We start from the raw sequence: 20,739 nt of genomic DNA on the forward strand, positions 1-20,739 counted from the left end.
AGTGGGTGCATTCGTCCCAAACCTGCAAAAGTAGAAGCCATTACATAGTGGTCTCGCCCAGCCAACCAAAAACAGGTGCGCACCTTGCTAGGGACTGCAAACTATTATCGAAAGTTTATCCCCAATTACAGTACAGTAGCAAAGCCCCTCACTGACCTTACCACCAAACGATATGCCCGCAATCTCATCTGGACCCCAGAGTGCGAGTCTGCATTCCTCCAGTTGAAAATCCAGTTAGCCCAAAGCCCAGTCCTGACTGCTCCTGACTTCCGCCGTCGGTTCATTGTCCAAACAAATGCATCGGACACCAGATTGGGAGCCATACTCAATCAAGTGGGGGACGATGGTCAGAAACACCCGGTAGTGCATACGCCACAATAGAAAAACAATGCTTGGCCATAATCTGGGCCTTAAAGATATTGCAGCCCTACCTTTACAGCAAGGAATTCAAGGTCATAACTGACCATAATCCTTTAATATGGCTAAATCAGACTACTGGGGACGACGTTTACTCAGATGGAGTCTGGCCTTACAGTCCTATAATTTTTCTCTCTCCCATAAAAAGGGCAAAGATCATGGAAATGCCGATGGACTGTCCCGACAAGTAGAGAACAATGACCGGAAGCCTATCACGTCTGGTTAATTAAGATTGGTGAGCAATGAGGAGAAATCAAATTGTATCTTAATTTCACAGACAACCATGTTTTTGCAAACCAAGAAGAATTGATTTTTTTATCTGTATATTGGCTTGTGGATTTAAGTGTTTATGTCTGGTGGGTCAAGGAAACAGCCTTGCAAACTGACATACCAGTTAACATACTGTGCAAGTCTGTAATAGTGACTTGTACATAGTGTGTGTTTATCTTTGTTTATTGTGTGCTGATATGCTAATTGTGTATTGTATTCTATAACCAGTTTGTTGACTTCGAAGGTAGATAGGGAAAGGCTGTGAGGGGGACTGAAAGACACTGGCTAAATCTAAAAATAGCTTACAGGCCTCAGGTATAAAAGAGACATCTTTTCTGCTGGTTGGTGTCACGCTTCAGGATCTCAGCTTAGGGTACATCGGACCCAGCTTAAAGAACACAGGACTGCTCTCGGTTATCGCCCTACGCTTGTCGTTACCTCCTCTCTGCGTGTGTATCACAGTTGGAGTAGCGACCTTGGGAGATCGGACATAACATCTACCATTATCCTGGCGAGTCAGCGGAAGGGTGGGATCCTGTAATGTGCACCATCTTGGGGTAATTGCTGGGATTGTTCTGTTTACTATTGGGTGTTTTGGTTCAATAAAGTATTGCCACACTGTTTTACCCTTTACACTGTATTGCCCACCTGGAGATAGAGCGGGCGTTCAGTGGAATGAGCGGATGAGAGCACCCACTAACCCCGTTTCTCCACAGGGTATCAATCTACAGGTTTCCAAATATATCAGCCCCTGAAAGACCCTTCAAAATTGTATAAGTCTGTAAAAAGTAGGTTTTGTAAATTTCCTTGAAAATATTGAAAAATTGCTGATACATTTTAACCTTACTAGAAATGGCATAATGTCAATGGCGGCGGACCACACACCATTACGGGGGATGTAAGGGTGGTGTGAGATTAGTGGTCCAAGGTCATCTAACCCCTTAAAAACATCAGTTACTTATTCAAATTATGAAACTTGATTGTCTGCCAACTTTGATGCCAGTTCTCATGCCCAGAACCCATTTGGGAAACACTAGAGTGACCTGAATTTCATGCAAGGCATCAATATGTATGTAATAATGGCATCAGATAAGTGGCCAAAAGTCATTTAAGACCTTAAAATCACCATTTACTTATTCAAATCTGTGAAGATTGATTTTTCTGTCCAATTTGATGCCAATTCAGATGGCCAGAACCAGTATGGGCCAGGGTAGTCACCTGGGTTTGATGATATCACTATGTATGTAATGGTGATGCGATATCAGTGGCTCAGTCATTTAACCCCTTAAAAAGTTACTTATTCAAATCTGTGAAAATGGGCTGTTTGCCCAGTTTGATACCAATTCTGATGCCCAGAACCCATTTGGGCCAGGTTGGAGGAACCCGGGTTTGATGCGGGGCATCACTCTCTGTGTATTCTTAATGTGATTTCAGTGGCCCAAAGTCATTTAACCCTTTGATTAATGCCCTTTTTTGTGCCAGTTTTATAATTTTTGTAGCTGTTAAGTGTATTCACATAAGGGCTCCTTGCTGCAGTGTGTGTTATTATTGTGATTATTTTTTCTTGTTAAACCTGTTGCCAAATAAACTGATGAATAAGAAACCAACTTCAGCCTTACATATACAATTATATAAAATAACTGGTTATGCAGGGGACACACAGTCCAAGCGAGAAATAACACCCCCTCCTTCCCCACACAGACCCTCAGCACGCAGCCCCATGGAAATAACAGCACCCCTTCCTTCCCAAGGTAGACCCCCAGCAAACAGCTACAAGCAAGTAACAGTACTCTTCATTCCCCACCCAGCACTCGTGAATAACACCCTCTCCTTCCCTAGGGAGACCCCCCAGCACGCAGACCCACGCAAGTAACAGCATCCCCTCCTTCCCACACAGACCCTGAGCATACAGCCACATGCAAATAACGCTACACTTCCCTGCACACCCCCACATGCAGCCACAAGAAAGTACCAGCTCGCTCCCCTTACCCCCACACACACAATCCCCCCCCCCCCCCTTTCCCTGTGCAGCCCCCAAACAGGAACATCCCCTCACTCCTCAGCGTCATCAGCACCACAAAGTCCTGGTATCAGGTCTGTGCTGGGAGGCCCCGCCCCTCCTGTGACATCATCCCGTCACATGGGCATGACGTCAGCAAAGGTCCTTCACTCACCATATATGTGGTGTGCGGCTCTGCAGGTGGAGGTAGGTGCTGGAGATTCCCCATTACTAAGAACTATAACGCTTTCTTCCTTCTCCTCTGGTAGATACATACGACCCAACTATGAAGAACCGGAAGTCAGGAAACACATATTGCTCCCATAGTACAGCGCCCCTGTCTGACACACAGTATAATGTCCCCACAGTGCCGCCATCCCCTCACAAACAGTATAATGTCCCCACAGTGTCACCATCCCCTCACACATAGTATAATGTCCCCACAGTGCCGCCATCCCCCCACACACACAGTATAATGTCCCCACAGTGCCGCCATCCCCCCACACAGTATAATGTCCCCACAGTGCTGCCATCCCCCCACACACAGTATAATGTCCCCACAGAGCCGCCATCCCCCCACACACAGTATAATGTCCCCACAGTGCCGCCATCCCCCCACACACTCAGTATAATGTCCCCACAGTGCCGCCATCCCCCCACACAGTATAATGTCCCCACAGTGCCGCCATCCCCCCACACAGTATAATGTCCCCACAGTGCTGCCATCCCCCCACACACAGTATAATGTCCCCACAGAGCCGCCATCCCCCACACACAGTATAATGTCCCCACAGTGCCGCCATCCCCCCACACACTCAGTATAATGTCCCCACAGTTCCACGATTCCCCCACACACAAAATAATGTCCCCACAGTGCCACCATCCCCCTAACACAGTATAATGTTCTCACAGTGCCGCCATCCCCCCACACACAGTATAATGTCCCCACAGTGCCGCCATCCCCCACACAGTATAATGTCCCCACAGTGCCGCCATCCCCACACACAGTATAATGTCCTCACAGTGCCGCCATCCCCCCACACAGTATAATGTCCCCACAGTGCCGCCATCCCCCCACACAGTATAATGTCCCCACAGTGCTGCCATCCCCCCACACACAGTATAATGTCCCCACAGAGCCGCCATCCCCCACACACAGTATAATGTCCCCACAGTGCCGCCATCCCCCCACACACTCAGTATAATGTCCCCACAGTTCCACCATTCCCCCACACACAAAATAATGTCCCCACAGTGCCACCATCCCCCCAACACAGTATAATGTTCTTACAGTGCCGCCATCCCCCCACACACAGTATAATGTCCTCACAGTGCCGCCATCCCCCCACACACTCAGTATAATGTCCCCACAGTTCCACCATTCCCCCACACACAAAATAATGTCCCCACAGTGCCACCATCCCCCCCAACACAGTATAATGTTCTCACAGTGCCGCCATCCCCCACACACAGTATAATGTCCCACAGTGCCGCCATCCCCCCACACACAGTATAATGTCCTCACAGTGCCGCCATCCCCCCACACACAGTATAATGCCCCCACAGTGCCACCATCCCCCCATATACACAGTATAATGTCATCACAGTGCCACCATCCCCCACACAGTATAATGTCATCACAGTGCCACCATCCCCTCACACACAGTATAATGTCCCCACAGTGTCCACCATCCCCCCACACATAGTATAATGTCCCCACAGTGCCGCCATCCCCCCACACACACAGTATAATGTCCCCACAGTGCTGCCATCCCCCCACACACAGTATAATGTCCCCACAGTGCCGCCATCCCCCACACACAGTATAATGTCCCCACAGTGCCGCCATCCCCCCACACAGTATAATGTCCTCACAGTGCCGCCATCCCCCCACACAGTATAATGTCCCCACAGTGCCGCCATCCCCCACACAGTATAATGTCCCCACAGTGCCGCCATCCCCCCACACAGTATAATGTCCCCACAGTGCTGTCATCCCCCCCACACACAGTATAATGTCCCCACAGAGCCGCCATCCCCCCCACACAGTATAATGTCCCCACAGTGCCGCCATCCCCCCACACACTCAGTATAATGTCCCCACAGTTCCACCATTCCCCCACACACAAAACAATGTCCCCACAGTGCCACCATCCCCCCAACACAGTATAATGTTCTCACAGTGCCGCCATCCCCCCACACACAGTATAATGTCCTCACAGTGCCGCCATCCCCCCACACACTCAGTATAATGTCCCCACAGTTCCACCATTCCCCCACACACAAAATAATGTCCCCACAGTGCCACCATCCCCCCCAACACAGTATAATGTTCTCACAGTGCCGCCATCCCCCACACACAGTATAATGTCCCCACAGTGCCGCCATTCCCCCACACAGTATAATGTCCCCACAGTGCCCCCATCCCCCCACACACAGTATAATGTCTCCACAGTGCCACCATCCCCACACACACACAGTATAATGTCCCCACAGTGCCGCCATCCCCCACACACAGAATAATGTCCCCACAGTGCCACCATCCCCCCAACACAGTATAATGTTCTCACTGTGCCGCCATGCCCCCACACACAGTATAATGTTCTCACAGTGCTGCCATCCCCCCACACACAGTATAATGTTCTCACAGTGCCGCCATCCCCCACACACAGTATAATGTCCCCACAGTGCCGCCATCCCCCCACACAGTATAATGTCCCCACAGTGCCGCCATCCCCCCACACAGTATAATGTCCCCACAGTGCCACCATCCCCCCACACACAGTATAATGTCTCCACAGTGCCACCATCCCCACACACACACAGTATAATGTCCCCACAGTGCCGCCATCCCCCACACATAGAATAATGTCCCCACAGTGCCGCCATCCCCCACACACAGTATAATGTCCCCACAGTGCCGCCATCCCCCCACACAGTATAATGTCCCCACAGTGCCACCATCCCCCCACACACAGAATAATGTCTCCACAGTGCCACCATCCCCACACACACACAGTATAATGTCCCCACAGTGCCGCCATCCTCCACACACAGAATAATGTCCCCACAGTGCCACCATCCCCCCAACACAGTATAATGTTCTCACTGTGCCGCCATGCCCCCACACACAGTATAATGTTCTCACAGTGCTGCCATCCCCCCACACACAGTATAATGTTCTCACAGTGCCGCCATCCCCCACACACAGTATAATGTCCCCACAGTGCCGCCATCCCCCCACACAGTATAATGTCCCCACAGTGCCACCATCCCCCCACACACAGTATAATGTCTCCACAGTGCCACCATCCCCACACACACACAGTATAATGTCCCCACAGTGCCGCCATCCCCCACACACAGAATAATGTCCCCACAGTGCCGCCATCCCCCACACACAGTATAATGTCCCCACAGTGCCGCCATCCCCCCACACAGTATAATGTCCCCACAGTGCCACCATCCCCCCACACACAGTATAATGTCTCCACAGTGCCACCATCCCCACACACACACAGTATAATGTCCCCACAGTGCCGCCATCCCCCACACACAGAATAATGTCCCCACAGTGCCACCATCCCCCCAACACAGTATAATGTTCTCACTGTGCCGCCATGCCCCCACACACAGTATAATGTTCTCACAGTGCCACCATCCCCCCACACACAGTATAATGTCTCCACAGTGCCACCATCCCCACAAACACACAGTATAATGTCCCCACAGTGCCGCCATCCCCCACACACAGAATAATGTCCCCACAGTGCCACCATCCCCCCAACACAGTATAATGTTCTCACTGTGCCGCCATGCCCCCACACACAGTATAATGTTCTCACAGTGCTGCCATCCCCCCACACACAGTATAATGTTCTCACAGTGTCACCATCCCCTCACACACATTCTGATAATACAAGAGGTCTCCACAGTACGGTACCACCCCACCGGCCTATAAATAAATGCCCCCTTCTCCCCATTCCTGATACAGATTACGCCAGGACACAGCACCGACCTCCTGGATCAGTTTCCCAAGTCTGGAGATGTGGCCCCCGGGCCAGTGCTATAGATGTATGAGGGGCTGTTATCTGCATTATGGGGTGTACATTGTAATGGAGACATTCTGGGGACAGATTATCCCAGAAATAGAACTTTTTTCGTTTTTTACACAATGTCACTGTATTTTAAAGGGAATCTGTCACCCCTATTTTTGCCTAACATGGGGCCACCGGCATCAGGGGCTTATCTACAGCATTCTGTAATGCTGTAGATAAGCCCCTGATGTAATCTGCAAGATAAGAAAAACAGGTTATATTATACTCACCCAGGGGCGGTCCCAGTTCGGTGCGGTCCGATGGGCATCGTGATCCGGGTCCGGGTCTCCCATCTTCATACGATGACATCCTCCTCTTTGCTTCCTGCTATGGCTCCTGCGCAGACGTACTTTATCTGCCCTGTTGAGGGCAGAGCATAATACTGCAGTGCTCAGGTGCCGGGCCTCTCTGACCTTTCCCGGCGCCTGCGCACTGAAGTACTTTGCTCTGCCCTCAACAGGGCAGATAAAGTACGTCTGCGCAGGAGCTGTGGCAGAGAGCAAAGAAAAGGACATCATCGTATGAAGATGGGAGGTGCCGGACCTGGATCGCCACGCCCATCGGACCGGACCGAACCGGGACCGCCCCTGGGTGAGTATAATATAACCTGTTTTTCTTATCTTGCAGGATACATCGGGGGCTTATATACAGTATTACAGAATGCTGTATATAAGCCCCTGATGCCGGTGACGGCATCTTGTAGGTGAAAATTGGAGTGACAGATTCCCTTTAACTTTTCTTTACTTTATATTCTTAATGACCCCCATTGTTAGGCCCCTGCTGTCATTGCGATATATTGGGATGTGTTGATGGCAACAGGCAGAGGTCTATGTAGGTTTTCTGGCACCCGGGGCAACACCTCAGTTTGGCACCCTCACCTTACCCTCAAGCACATACGGGAAGTGTACACTTAGTCTCGTGCCAACTAGCTGCTCTTCCTAATTCAGTGTTCAGTGAAAAACAGAGAAGCTCGTTGTCACATGAACGTAAATATGAAAATTGCATGAGTGAAGTGGCCATGTGATGACTGCTAGAACCAGCAAGCAGAGCTGAATCCTGAAAGTGAGGATAATAGACGCTGTTAGGATTGGCTGCAGGGCTTCATTTTATAATTAAAGGGTGCATCCATGTTGAAGATGAAAGTCTTCAGTCACTATAGGTGGCTGCAGGCTTCTGAACTCTCATAGCACATGCACTGCTTACTTTTAGGATTCTCTCTTGCACAAGTATGTGATTTGTATATTTCTGGCCACATTCTATCTAGACGTTTCCGGTCTCGATAACAGCGCTTATCTACAAAGAAACTGGCTCACATGAGGACCGACTCAGGAAAGGAAAACCAAGAGTCACCTCTGCTTCTGAGGATAAGTTTATCCTAGTCAACAGCCTCAGAAATCGCAGGTTAACAGCAGCTCAGATTAGAGACCAGATCAATGCCACACAGAGATCTAGCAGCAGACACATCTCTACAACAACTGTTAAGAGGAGACTTTGTGCAGCAGGAATTCATGGTAAAATAGCTGCTAGGAAACCACTTCTAAGGACAGGCAACAATGAGAAGAGACTTGTTTGGGCTAAAAAACACAAGGAATGGACATTAGACCAGTGGAAATCCGTGCTTTGGTCTGATGAGTCCAAATTTGAGATCTTTGGTTCCAACCACCGTGTCTTTTGTGGGACGCAGAAAAGGTGAATGGATGGACTCTACATGCCTGGTTCCCACCGTGAAGCATGGAGAAGGTGTGATGGTGTGGGGGTGCTTTGCTGGTGACACTGTTGGGGATTTCTTCAAAATTGAAGGCATACTGAACCAGCATGGCTACCACAGCATCTTGCAGCGGCATGCTATTCCATCCGGTTTGCGTTTAGTTGGACCACCATTTATTTTTCAACAGAACAATGACTCCAAACAAACCTCCAGGCTGTGTAAGGACTATTTGACCAAGAAGGAGAGTGGTGGGGTGCTACGCCAGATGACCTGGCCTCCACAGTCACCAGACCTGAACCCAATCGAGATGGTTTGGGTGAACTGGACCGCAGAGTGAAGGCAAAAGGGCCAACAAGTGCTAAGCATCTCTGGGAACTCCTTCAAGATTGTTGGAAGACCATTTCCGGTGACTACCTCTTGAAGCTCATCAAGAGAATGCCAAGAGTGTGCAAAGCAGTCATCAAAGCAAAAGGTGGCTACTTTGAAGAACCTAGAATATAAGACATAATTTCAGTTGTTTCACACTTTTTGTTAAATATATAATTCCACATGTGTTAATTCATAGTTTTGATGCCTTCAGTGTTAATGTACAATTTTCATAGTCATGAAAATACAGAAAAATCTTTAAATGAGAAGGTGTGTCCAAATTTTGGTCTGTACTGTACATCAGACTTTATTAGTGCCCATTACCTAACATTTGTTGGTGATGGTCACACTGTTATAAAATACGGTGGACCGGTTAGGTTTTAGTTTTATCAAGCTTATTAAAAGTTATGTAGTATTTGAGAAGTGTGCCTAACCAATTTTTTATACCCTACTCCTCTGTGTATGGGAGAACAGTGCCTAACCAATTTTTTTATGCTCTGCAGCCGTGTCTATGAGTGTAGTGTGCTTATAAACAAATCTCTCTACTCTGCAGTTATGTCTGTGGGAGTAGTTTCCCTTACCAATTTTTTCTGCCTTGCACCTGTGTCTGTGAGATTAATCTGCGTTACCAATTTTTTATACTCTGATCCTGGTCTGTGGCTGTAGTGTGTGTACTCTGTACTAGAGCGAATTTGCACGCATTTGGTTCTGAATACGATCGGCATTGAGTAATGCAATATTCATTGAACACAGCCGAATGTCATTAGAGTTAATGGGAGTAGATTTTACCGAATGTGTTCGGAACCGATCATCAAACATACATTCTGCACGAATAGGGTACCATTATGGCACGAATATGGCAAATTCAGATTCGGTGACCAAATCCGAACAAATTCGCTCAACTCTACTCTGTACCCATTTTTGTTTGAGTATTGTGCCTAACCAGTTTGTTCTACTCTGCACTCTGTGGGGTTACTTTGCAAAAAAGTTTCTTTAAGGTTAATCTGAAAAACAGCCCCTGTGGGGTTACTCAGCAAAACAGCCTTGTTGGGGTACTCTGAAAACAGCCTGTTTTGATTTTTTACACTTTTGGTTTTATTTTAATTTGTGGATGCCCCAAAACATTGTAAATGGAAAATAGAATGAACAAACTAAGGGCTCCTACTCACTTGCGTGAGACTCGGATGAGTCTCTCACTGCAATACCCAGCGCTGCTGCCGGCACTCAGATCGGAGCGTGCTGCCGCATAGGAATACATGCAGCTGCACTCTCCTCTGTGCCGAGTGCAGTGCCGGGTATTGCTGTGCGAGACTCATCCGAGTCTCGCGCAAGTGAGTAGAAGCCCTAAGGTGGAGTCTAGCAATCGGTGGGTGCAGCTGGTATTCTTTTTTTATTCAGCCAAAAGTACACGTATCCCCTCCCAGCCACACTCCAGTGATGCCCTTAAGCTGCAGTGAGTTCCACCACTCTGTGACCATGGTTCCTCCTCCTCATCCTCAAAAAAATGTCCCCTGGCTGGACAGTTAAGTACTTGGCTGCTATTAGTATAGGAAACCAAACTCTGAGCCATTTGTGGACGACTGGCCTGCTAATGGTTTGAATGGTAGCTGTTCCTCCACATATTCCTCCTGTGCCACCACCTCATCAAACATCGCCTGAAGTGTTTATTCAAGGAAGCATAGAAGTGGAATAGTAACGCTGGTGACGGTATAATCAGCACTGGTCATGTCTGTGGAGTACTTGAAGCAGTGCAACACGGCACACACGTCCCGCATGGAGGCCCACTCATTGGTCGTGAAGTGGTGTTCTGCAGTGCGACTCATTCATGCACGCTGAAGCTAAAATTCCACTGTCGTCTGCTGCTGCTAGCAGTCTCTCCAGCATATGCAAGGTGGAGTTCCACCTTGTGAGTACTGAGGCGATGAGCGGGAAAGGGGAAGTGACACTGCAGCGCAGAAAGACAAGCAGCATCAGGGTGAGAACACTGTGACAAAGTCACTGGTAAAGTCTTGAAGGGGAGATATGTTTCACTGCGCTTAATGGCATCAGTGATATAATACCCAGAGATTTTCCTTTAGCACACTAAGGGTATGTGTCCACGGTCCATAATGACGGCGCTTTGGACGGACCCGGAAAATTCCACCCAAAGCGCCGCCCCTTTCTGTACGCGCGGTGATTCCGGATGTGTTCAGTGAACACATCCGGAATCTCCGAACCCTATACATAGGGCCCTGTGATTTACCTTGTGGCAACGGAGCGTCGCCGCAAGGTAAACAGACATGCTGTGTTCTAAAAAGTCGCGCCGCATGTCCGTAAACGCAGGGCCGCCGGATGCGTGTTCGCACGCATAGTGGAGACGGCATTTCATAAAATCCCCTCCACTATGCTGTAACATCTGGACGCTGCGGGTTGAATGCTGCGGCTGTACGCAGCGTTCAGTCTGCAGCTAATCCGGATGTAATAGTGAACGTGGACACATACCTTAAGTGTGTTGAGGGATTACAGCTAATTTGTATTATGGACTGAGTTTTATGTGGACATCCATAGAGCGGGTGGGAGGATGTCCACCTTATCTTCACCCCAGGGTGTGGTCTGAGGCTTAAAGGGCCACTGTCACCCCCCTCCAGCCGTTATAAACTAAAAGAGCCACCTTGTGCAGCAGTAATGCTGCAGTCTAACAAGGTGGCTCTTTTAGTTTTTGATTCAGTTATTCCCTCAATAAAGCGTTTTAAAATTTGTACAAAATAACCTGTCCTTAGACCTGGAGGCGGTCCGAAGCTTCCTCGGTGAATCTCCCAACGGCCGTCACTCTTCTCTTCTGGGGATGTGGTCGCCGCCCCCTGCGCGCTGTTTCTTCTTAAATCCGGCGCCTGCGCTGTGCGTGCCTGCCTGGGGCAGGCGCAGTCTTCATTGTCCGTCATAGGTCAGATCCAGGGTGCCTGACTGCGCCTGTGCGGGCAGTGCGGCCACCCTGTTGCTGAATCCCCGCCCCGCACTGTGTTATTCATTATGCACAGTGCGGGGCTGGGGTTCCTGGGCATGCGCACTGTGCTGTTCAGACGCTCCCCCAGCTCCCCCGCCTTCCAGCGTTGTTATTTGCGGCTGCTTCATTCCAAACGCTGGCAAGAAAACCTGTATATTACGGCAACGCTGGAAGGCGGGGGACCGGGGGAGCGTCTGAACAGCACAGCACAGCACTGCATGCCCAGGAACCCCAGCCCCGCACTGTGCATAATGAATAACACAGTGCGGGGCGGGGATTCAGCAACAGGGTGGCCACACTGCCCGCACAGGCGCAGTCAGGCACCCTGCATCTGACCTATGACGGACAATGAAGACTGCGCCTGTCACAGGCAGGCACGCACAGCGCAGGCGCCGGATTTAAGAAGAAACAGCGCTCAGGGGGCGGCGACCACATCCCCAGAAGAGAAGAGTGACGGCCGTTGGGAGATTCACAGAGGAGGCTTCGGACCGCCTCCAGGTCTAAGGACAGGTTATTTTGTACAAATTTTAAAACGCTTTATTGAGGGAATAACTAAATCAAAAACTAAAAGAGCCACCTTGTTAGAATGCAGCATTACTGCTGCACAAGGTGGCTCTTTTAGTTTATAACGGCTGGAGGGGGTGACAGTGGCCCTTTAAGTAGCTGGCCTCCAGAGGCAATAGTTGTTCAGTGGAGAGGAACACTCCAGAGAAGTTGTTGTGCTGGAACCAACCTGAACCGTATGTGTTCTGCTAGCGGTCTGCTCATCTGTCTAGAGTTATAAATTGGTGCAGGCACATTTTGGTGAAGCCATGGGTACAAATAGAACAAAGCTTTTCAGGGGCCACTATAGCTGCTGTCCCCTGGTTAACTTCCATTTCCCAAACTTCGTTGAAATATCATCCTACAGTTAGTACTACACTCTGTTGCTGCTCCAAACCAGAGGTATGCAAACTCCTCCTTCCCATTCCATCTCCTTATTATCGACTCCTTATTATCAAATTATCCCCTGGCCTGGCAGACCCTGTTTTCAGACTTTGCATATCTCGAGGAAAGTTTATGGCCTTACAGATTGGTGTAGATAATGATTGGCCTTCATTAGAGGCACTTCAAGCTATTATTGACCCCTTACCACTGGGTACATGATGTTTTCTGCAACTCTGTCACTTTGTTCACTCCCTTCTAAACTACGCTCAATACACACAAACTCTTTCCGCTTTTGAAACTCTTTGTATGGGTGAGGGTGTGATTTGGACTAAAGTGAAAAGCATTATCAGGTTGATTACAGGCATGTCATCTGAATTGAGTCCTGAACTATTTTTTCTACAGCTCTGTGCGACTTCCATTTCCTCCTACAAACGGTCTCTACTAAGATTTTTGGTGATGGCTGGTGATGGCTGCCAGAGTTTGCATTTTGGTGTTATGGAAGAAAGCTAATCCACCTAGCGCGTCCCTCTGGATTTCTAAGGTCAATGATTTAATGTAGATGGAGGACTTGATAGCCTGTCCCTGCAGTAGATATGATGTCTTCTATAAAACATGGTTCTATTGGATGGAATTCAAGCACTCCAATGAATATGGTAGCCTTGTTCAACTTGACCCTCAGCCTTGAATGTCCTTTGGTTTTTTTTTTTCCAAATGGATGCCTGGATTGGGGTGGTTCTCATCACCCACCATTTTCTTTCCTCTTACTTCACACCTTTATTTCTCCTGTCTACTCGTCTCTTTTTGTCTCTTTCTTCATGCGTGAAGTTCTACTCTTTTTTTCTTTGTCCTTTGTCTCCTTCTTATGTCAATATGAAAATTGGACAAAACTAAGGTCACAGTGTGGATGTTGTTGACTTTACAGATGTTTGTAAAAATATGTCTAATCAATATGTCTAATCTATGGCTTTATTTATATATATATATATATATATATATATATATATATATATATATATATACTGTGTTTTGTTTCGTTCCTAAATAAAAAAAATAACAAAAAGGCAAGTGGTGGGTGGCTGTGAGAAGTGTGTGGATGTGTAAGATGACTGTGGGGTTCGCTTAGCTCATTTTCAGCCTATTGTGGTTGTTGAATGTACGAGTGAATGGGAGAGGCTGAGTCCCCTTTTACAGTCCCATCCAAGTCATGAGTTCAGCAAGTGGGTGATGTTTATGACATTCCAGTTTATATGATCTGGGAATAAAACATCTACATGTTCTATCTCCTCATATGTTCCCCTTATTATTTCCTGTAATTGTGTTATTACATGGGATCTTTTTGATGTTATACTGTCATCTTCTTCCCATTTAGTTCCCTATAATAGTGGATCCTCTTAGTGGAGATCTTCTATGTAAGAGAATGTTACTAAATGACCTATCAAGAATGGATATGGAAAAGATGGCGGAGAGGATATTTCACATCACCTTAGAGATTCTCTTCCGGCTTACTGGCGAGGTGAGGAACTCTAATGACATCACATTACATCATTCTTATCTATGTTAATAACAGATGGACTGAACTGGAGAGGTGAGGACTCTGGAAATGTCTGTAGTGAGATTAATGTGTCTCTCCATAACCAGGATTACACAGTCGTGATGAAGACCTCTAGTGAGCGCTGTCAGGCCCCTGTGTATGAGGGATGGAGAAGACCCCTGACCCTAATCACTGGGCCTCTACCTCACCCCCTGATACATGAGGAGATCAATGACCAGAAGATCCTAGAACTCACCAACAAGATGATTGAGCTGCTGACTGGAGAGGTGACACTGCTGGGAATGCTGGGATATTATACAGTAACGCAATGAGGTGATTGGAGGGATGACAGTATCATTGTATGTCTCAGGTTCCTATAAGGTGTCAGGATGTTGCTGTCTATTTGTCCATGGTGGAGTGGGAGTATTTAGAAGGACACACAGATCTGTACAAGGACGTTATGATGGAGGTTCCCCAGCCTCTTACATCACCAGGTAACAGACAGGACTAAATACACACTGCCTATAATTATCCAGCTAACATGCTCTTTTCACCTTCCTGAAAAATCTCAGTCCGTCTTACCCAACGATATAGCACAATAAACCATGTCACAAATCTAAAAACTACTTGCTCTTTATTTTTCTACTGCTACTTATTTCAGGCGATATCTCTCCCAACCCCAGTCCACTATCTGCCAACTTCAACCCCTCCCCCACCTCACATAGAAACCTCTCTAACCTTCAAGGCAGCGCTTACTGAGTGTGTTGGGGGACACTCACTTGGCCTCAATATTCAGGCACACGGGCTCGATTAAACAGTCCATGCGGTTTATTTTTTGCAGCATAAATCACCATGTTACACATCACACACACAGCATTACGGGTTGCAGGCACTACAAACGCCAGTTCTCCTCTAAGGCCTCTTTCACACTTCAGTCTTTTGGCGTCAGTTTGAATCCGCCATTTTCGTCAAATAGCGGATCCGCTATTTTTTTGGGCGGATCCGCTATTTTCCCATAGACTTGCATTAGCGATGGATTGTGGCGGATGGTTGTCCGTTCCATCCGCCATGTGACGGATCCGTCGAGATTTGGCGGACGTCATCTAGACATTGACGGACATTATAACGTTTTTTGTCTGCGCCGAAATGGTGGTTTGCGACGGATCCGGCACGTCCGCCATTCCATAGAATGGCCGCCTATGGGCGATGGATCCGTCGCGACCGTCATTTGGCGGATCCGTCGCCCCAATCCGCTTTTTCAATTGCGCATGCTCCAAAAAGTAGATACTTTTCCCAGACAACCCCCAAGTAACTGATCCGTCAAAAAAACGGATCCGTTAGAACCGTTTTCTCAACAATTGTGACGGATCCGTCACTGTCGGAGCAGACTGACGCCAAACAACTGAAGTGTGAAAGAAGCCTAAGTAGTTCCCATGGGTGCCCTGCACTGCTGTATCACAGTCTCATTAGTTCGCGGCAACTAAACACGCTGGTCCTCCTCTGACCAGTTACCGTAGGTAACCGCACAGATCATAGACACCCATTTCTGGGTGTTACCTTTCTGGATCTCCTGCTCCACGCACTGACCTCCAGTCAGTCCAAGTTCCCAGGGAAGCTGCCGAACTGCTAATGGCATCACCTTCCCTGTGACCAGTGCACTTCCGACAGTCCAGATCCTCAGACAGATGATATCTCCCCCAAACGCAGTGCCAACCCTGACTCTGCAAACGTGTCCTCTCTGTGTGCTGTTCAGGACATCTGTCCCCACTTGGAACCGTTCAACACACAGGCCACCAGATCCAAAGCCTCATCATGTGCTCTTTAGGAAGTTTGCACTTTCAACACATAGGCCTTCCAGGACCTTGCACAAGGACCAACCAGGTCCAAAGACGCTCTCCCATGTGACCAGACCTCAGTCACATTATATCCCTGTAACCACTCCCATAGGTGGGATATGTGTGGTTAGTCAGACCCGCCCAGCTCTCCGACTAACCCTGTAAGCCTCCCTCTTAAAACTATACAAATACTTGTGGGACTACAAGTCCCAGAATAACCATATTACAGGCTTACAGCGCAGAGGATCTCCTCTACGACCCATATCTGCCTTTTACAATAATGCCAGTCACTATCTCATTATCACCATTACAGTTACGCCTCCATGCATATCCTGAGCAGCACATACCGTGCCCCCTAGCTTCAGCATGGGTCACTGCATTACACCTTACTAACATTAGTTGTACTCCTCCATCTCCATCTTTTATTTGTGCACTCTAGAATCCACTGTCTGTATGGCTTTATTTCCTGCACAACTACTTTCTGAACAACTCTCTTAATCAGTTGGCCCTCATTGAAACCTGGATTCAGGATTCTGACACGGTCCCCCCTTCTGCTATTTCTCATGGTGGCTTACATTCCTCGAGACACGCAAAAAAAACTTGGTGGTGGAGTCGGCATACTCCTGTCCCCACAATGCACTTTTCAGGTCATCCCCCCCATCCAACCCTCTCATCCCTTCTTTTGAGGTCCACACCATCAACCTCTTCCATCCCCTCTCCCTCAGAGTAGCTGTTATATACCGTCTACCAGTCCCACCCACCCATTTCCTTGACCACTTTTCTGCCTGGCTGCAACACTTCATGTCCTCAGAACTACCAACCCTTACCCTGGGAGACTTCAACATCCCATTAACAGCTCCACTTCCACATCCGCATCCAAGCTTCTATCTCTAAACACTTCTCTTGGCCTCTCATAACTCTCAACCTCTGAAACACACAAAGACGGTAACACCCTTGATCTGGTCTTTGTCCAGCTCTGTTCAATCTCCTACCTAGATAACTCACCTCTTCCCCTCTCTGACCACAACATTCTGACCTTCACACTCACAAATCCTCGCCCACCCCAGCACACTCCTACCTACCACACATTCAGAAATCTGCAAGCCGTTAACCAAATCTCCTCTTTTTCCTGTCCTGATCTGGCTGTACATCACTACAATGACACTCTCAGAGGCACCCTGGACCAAGTAGCGCCCCTAACCTTTAGAACCTCCTAACACGAAGTAAAATAGCCCTGGCTCACATCGCAAACAAGATTTCTCCAGCAATGCTCTAGGAGTGACGAACACCTATGCAGGAAAACTCGCACAGCAGAAAACTTTATCCACTACAAATTTATGTTAAGAACCTATAACTCTGCCCTTCACCTTGCCAAACAGACCTACTACACCACCCTGATCTCCTCACTATCTAATAACCCCCAAAAAACTTTTTGACGCCTTTCACTCCCTCCTCAGTCCAAAAGCACAGGCCCCTAACACAAACATTTGTGTTGATAATCTGGCCTCACATTTCACAGAGAAAATAGAGAATATCCATCAGGAAATCAGCTTCCAGTCACCAAGTGCCATGATTCCCAACCAACCCTCCCTGCACCTCCTCTGGCTCACGCTCCACATTTGACCCCCCACAGAAGAAGAAGTCTCCAGGCTCCACTTCTTCTCGTTCTACTACATGCACTACTGACCCCATTCCCTCACATTTTCTTCAGTCTCTCTCTCCAGTCATCATTACTCACCTAACTAAAATCTTCAATCCGTCCCTCTCTGGTATATTTCCCTCCTCTTTCAAACATTCTATCATTACTCCATTCATTAAAAAAAAAAAAACTTCTTTCGATCGATCCTGCACAAATAACTATAGACCATTCTCCAATCTCCCTTTCATCTCAGGGCTCAGTGCTTGGCGCCAATTGGACAGACCATCGGCAGATTTGACTTTCAGTACCATCTTTATGCTGATAACACACAACTAAACACTTCCATCTCCTGACCTTACCCCCGCTGTACTACAGAACACCAGTGACTGTCTCTCCGCAGTCTCCAACATTATGTCCGCTCTCTATTCGAAACTCAACCTTTACAAAACTAAACTTCTTCTGCCCACAGCAGTCTACTGACCTCCCTAAATCTGACATCTCCCTCTCCGTGGGTGGCACCACAATAGCACCCCAGCAGCATTCTAGCTGTCTAGGTGTTATGTTTGACACCAATTTTTCCTTCACCTCTGTAAGGAAGCTAATGGCCATGTAATCGATGGGTGGTATGTGTCACAGGGATGGCTGCTCCTTGTGATGTAACCCAGAATATTTCTCTTTATTGCACGTGAGCACTAAGATGTCGTTTAATGCATCTGAGTCCGGGTTGCGGGTAGCTATGAGAGATTGGCGGGTCTGGCTAGCCACATACCTCACCTGTGTGTGTGGTTACAGCCTACATAATGGAGGCTGTTATTTGGCACAGTGCTGTGTCTGGGGAGGTAAAAGGCCTCATGTGTGTGTGGCTTCAGACCGAGCCTTCGTGCTGGACATTGCCCCAGCCTGTGCTAACAGGCTGAGGGGGCAGAGCGCCTCGGTTAAGGACACTGTGTGTTGTTTTGTTTGTTCCGAAGGCCGTTTACTTTTTGTTGTTGCGGCTGGAAGCAAATAGACCCACACTGACTTCCTTAAAGAAACACGCCTACTTTCTACCTCCTGCCGCACCTGAGTGAGTACGATTTCTACAACCTCCCATATACAATCTCTTGCCCGCTAGAATCCACCCCTTTCTCAACATGGAAACAAAAACCCTCACTGTTGCCCTGATTCACTCCTGCCTTGACTAATGTAACGCTCTTATTTATTGGCCTCCCCCTCACTCGACTTTACACTCTCCTGTCCATCCTTAATGCAGCAGCCAGGGTTATCCATCTGGCTAATTGGTACTCGAACTCTGCTTTTTGCCAGTCATTGCACTGGCTGCCCATATATTACAGGATCCAATTTAAACTACTTGTTCTCACCCACAAAGCTCTCCACAGTGCTGCACCCCCTACATCTCCTCCCTCATTTCTGTCTATCGGCCTAACCGTTTGTTATATTCCACAAGCGACTTTCACCTAACCTCTGTACTAATCCGTACCTCCCACTTCCGACTCCAAGACTTCTCCCAGGTTCCGCCAATCCTCTTGAATGCTCTACCCCAAGAAATTAGGACTAACCACAATTTACACAGCTTTAGGTGCTCCCTAAAACACATCTGTTTAGAGTGGCCTATCACGTTCCTTAATTGAAGTCCATATATATATATATATATATATATATATATATATATATATATATATATATATATATAGCCCATTCAGTTTCTCTGAACATAACTTTCCATCAAACTCCACCGCACCCAAAAGCACCACACATACTGGCTGGCGACCAGCTCATGCAGCCTTCATCTATCTCCATTTCATCAAGATGGCTGGACCATCATTGTAAATAAGCTCCTGTATTTTGTGTCTCCCCCACATCATTGTAAGCTCTTATAAGCTCGGACGTCATTATTTTTGCTTTAATTTGTGTATTATCTTTAACGTTGTTACTTCTGACTTGTATATGAACTGTTGAATTGTAAAGCGCTGCGGATATGTTGGCGCTATATAAATAAATATTATTATCTGTATGTGAAGAATGAATTCAGTCCCTGTATGTGTTTACTCCAGATCTATCCAGTGAGAGGACAACACCAGAGAGATGTCCCCGTCCTCTTCTTCTACAGGAATGTAAAGAAGAAGATCCCGATGTTCCTCAGGATCATCAGGTAGATGGATGGAAGGTGTCATGAGATCTCCCCTATGATGTGTAGACGGCTGTGAAGGTTTTGTGCTCAGTCTTGTTTTCTCGCTGGTCTTATTGGGGGACAGAGAATGCTGGTCTGCTGCCACCTGGAGGCTGACACTATTATTGCATTTAAATAAAATTTTCACCTCCTTGGCAGACTTCAGGTCAGGCTTTTCTCAGTTCTTTTGTGTAAAGCAATCAGAAACATAAGTTTTTATCGCAAGAAATGTGATTATACTTTATTAGTTTAGCTCATAAAATGTATAAAAATTGAAATAGAAAAGAGGAAGACAAAGAATCACGTTTCCTGGTGACATGTAACGAATACAAGGCAAAAAGTGCAGGTATATCACACTACACACTATAAAAGAGGGGCATGGCACCTCCAAATAACAGAGTGGTGGTCAATTCTGTGTATAAAGGTATAACACATAATTGTCAACATCGGACACTTTAGGCCGGGGTCACACTAGAGAGAAGTACGGATGTATGAAAGGCGCAAAAACAACGCATTGCACACGGACCAATGTTTCTCTATAGGGCAGCTTCTATCAGCCGTATATTTCTCTGCTTTATTTAACGGGCTGAGAAAATCGCAGCATGCTGCGATTGTCAGCGTATTCCCACAAAAATACGCCAGTGCAAGTCTATGGGGGCGAGAAAAATACAGATTACACGTGGACCACACGTGTGACTTGCGAGAAATACGCTGCCGCATGCGTCGTTTTGACGATGCGGCGACCAGCGTAGGATGCAGCCTATAGCATTTTTTTTTTCCGCATCATCAAAACGACG

General features: G+C 47.6%; 1 protein-coding gene across 2 annotated transcripts in view; it reads left to right on the forward strand.

The window, feature by feature from the left end:
• Positions 1-2,796: 2,796 nt before the first annotated feature.
• The window catches only part of LOC143766147 (uncharacterized), a 51,813-nt gene continuing 33,870 nt past the window's right edge, over positions 2,797-20,739 (forward strand). The window contains exons 1-5 of one of the 2 annotated variants that reach the window (XM_077253606.1): positions 2,797-2,893; positions 14,137-14,280; positions 14,406-14,585; positions 14,669-14,792; positions 19,827-19,924. In XM_077253606.1, coding sequence (XP_077109721.1) covers positions 2,828-2,893; positions 14,137-14,280; positions 14,406-14,585; positions 14,669-14,792; positions 19,827-19,924 — 612 coding nt within the window. In that variant the 5' untranslated portion in view covers positions 2,797-2,827. The remainder of the gene's footprint in view (positions 2,894-14,136; positions 14,281-14,405; positions 14,586-14,668; positions 14,793-19,826; positions 19,925-20,739) is intronic. The other variant, XM_077253607.1, reaches the window with a different exon arrangement.

This window comes from Ranitomeya variabilis, chromosome 4 (genome assembly GCF_051348905.1).
Source record: "Ranitomeya variabilis isolate aRanVar5 chromosome 4, aRanVar5.hap1, whole genome shotgun sequence".
NCBI lineage: Eukaryota > Metazoa > Chordata > Amphibia > Anura > Dendrobatidae > Ranitomeya > Ranitomeya variabilis.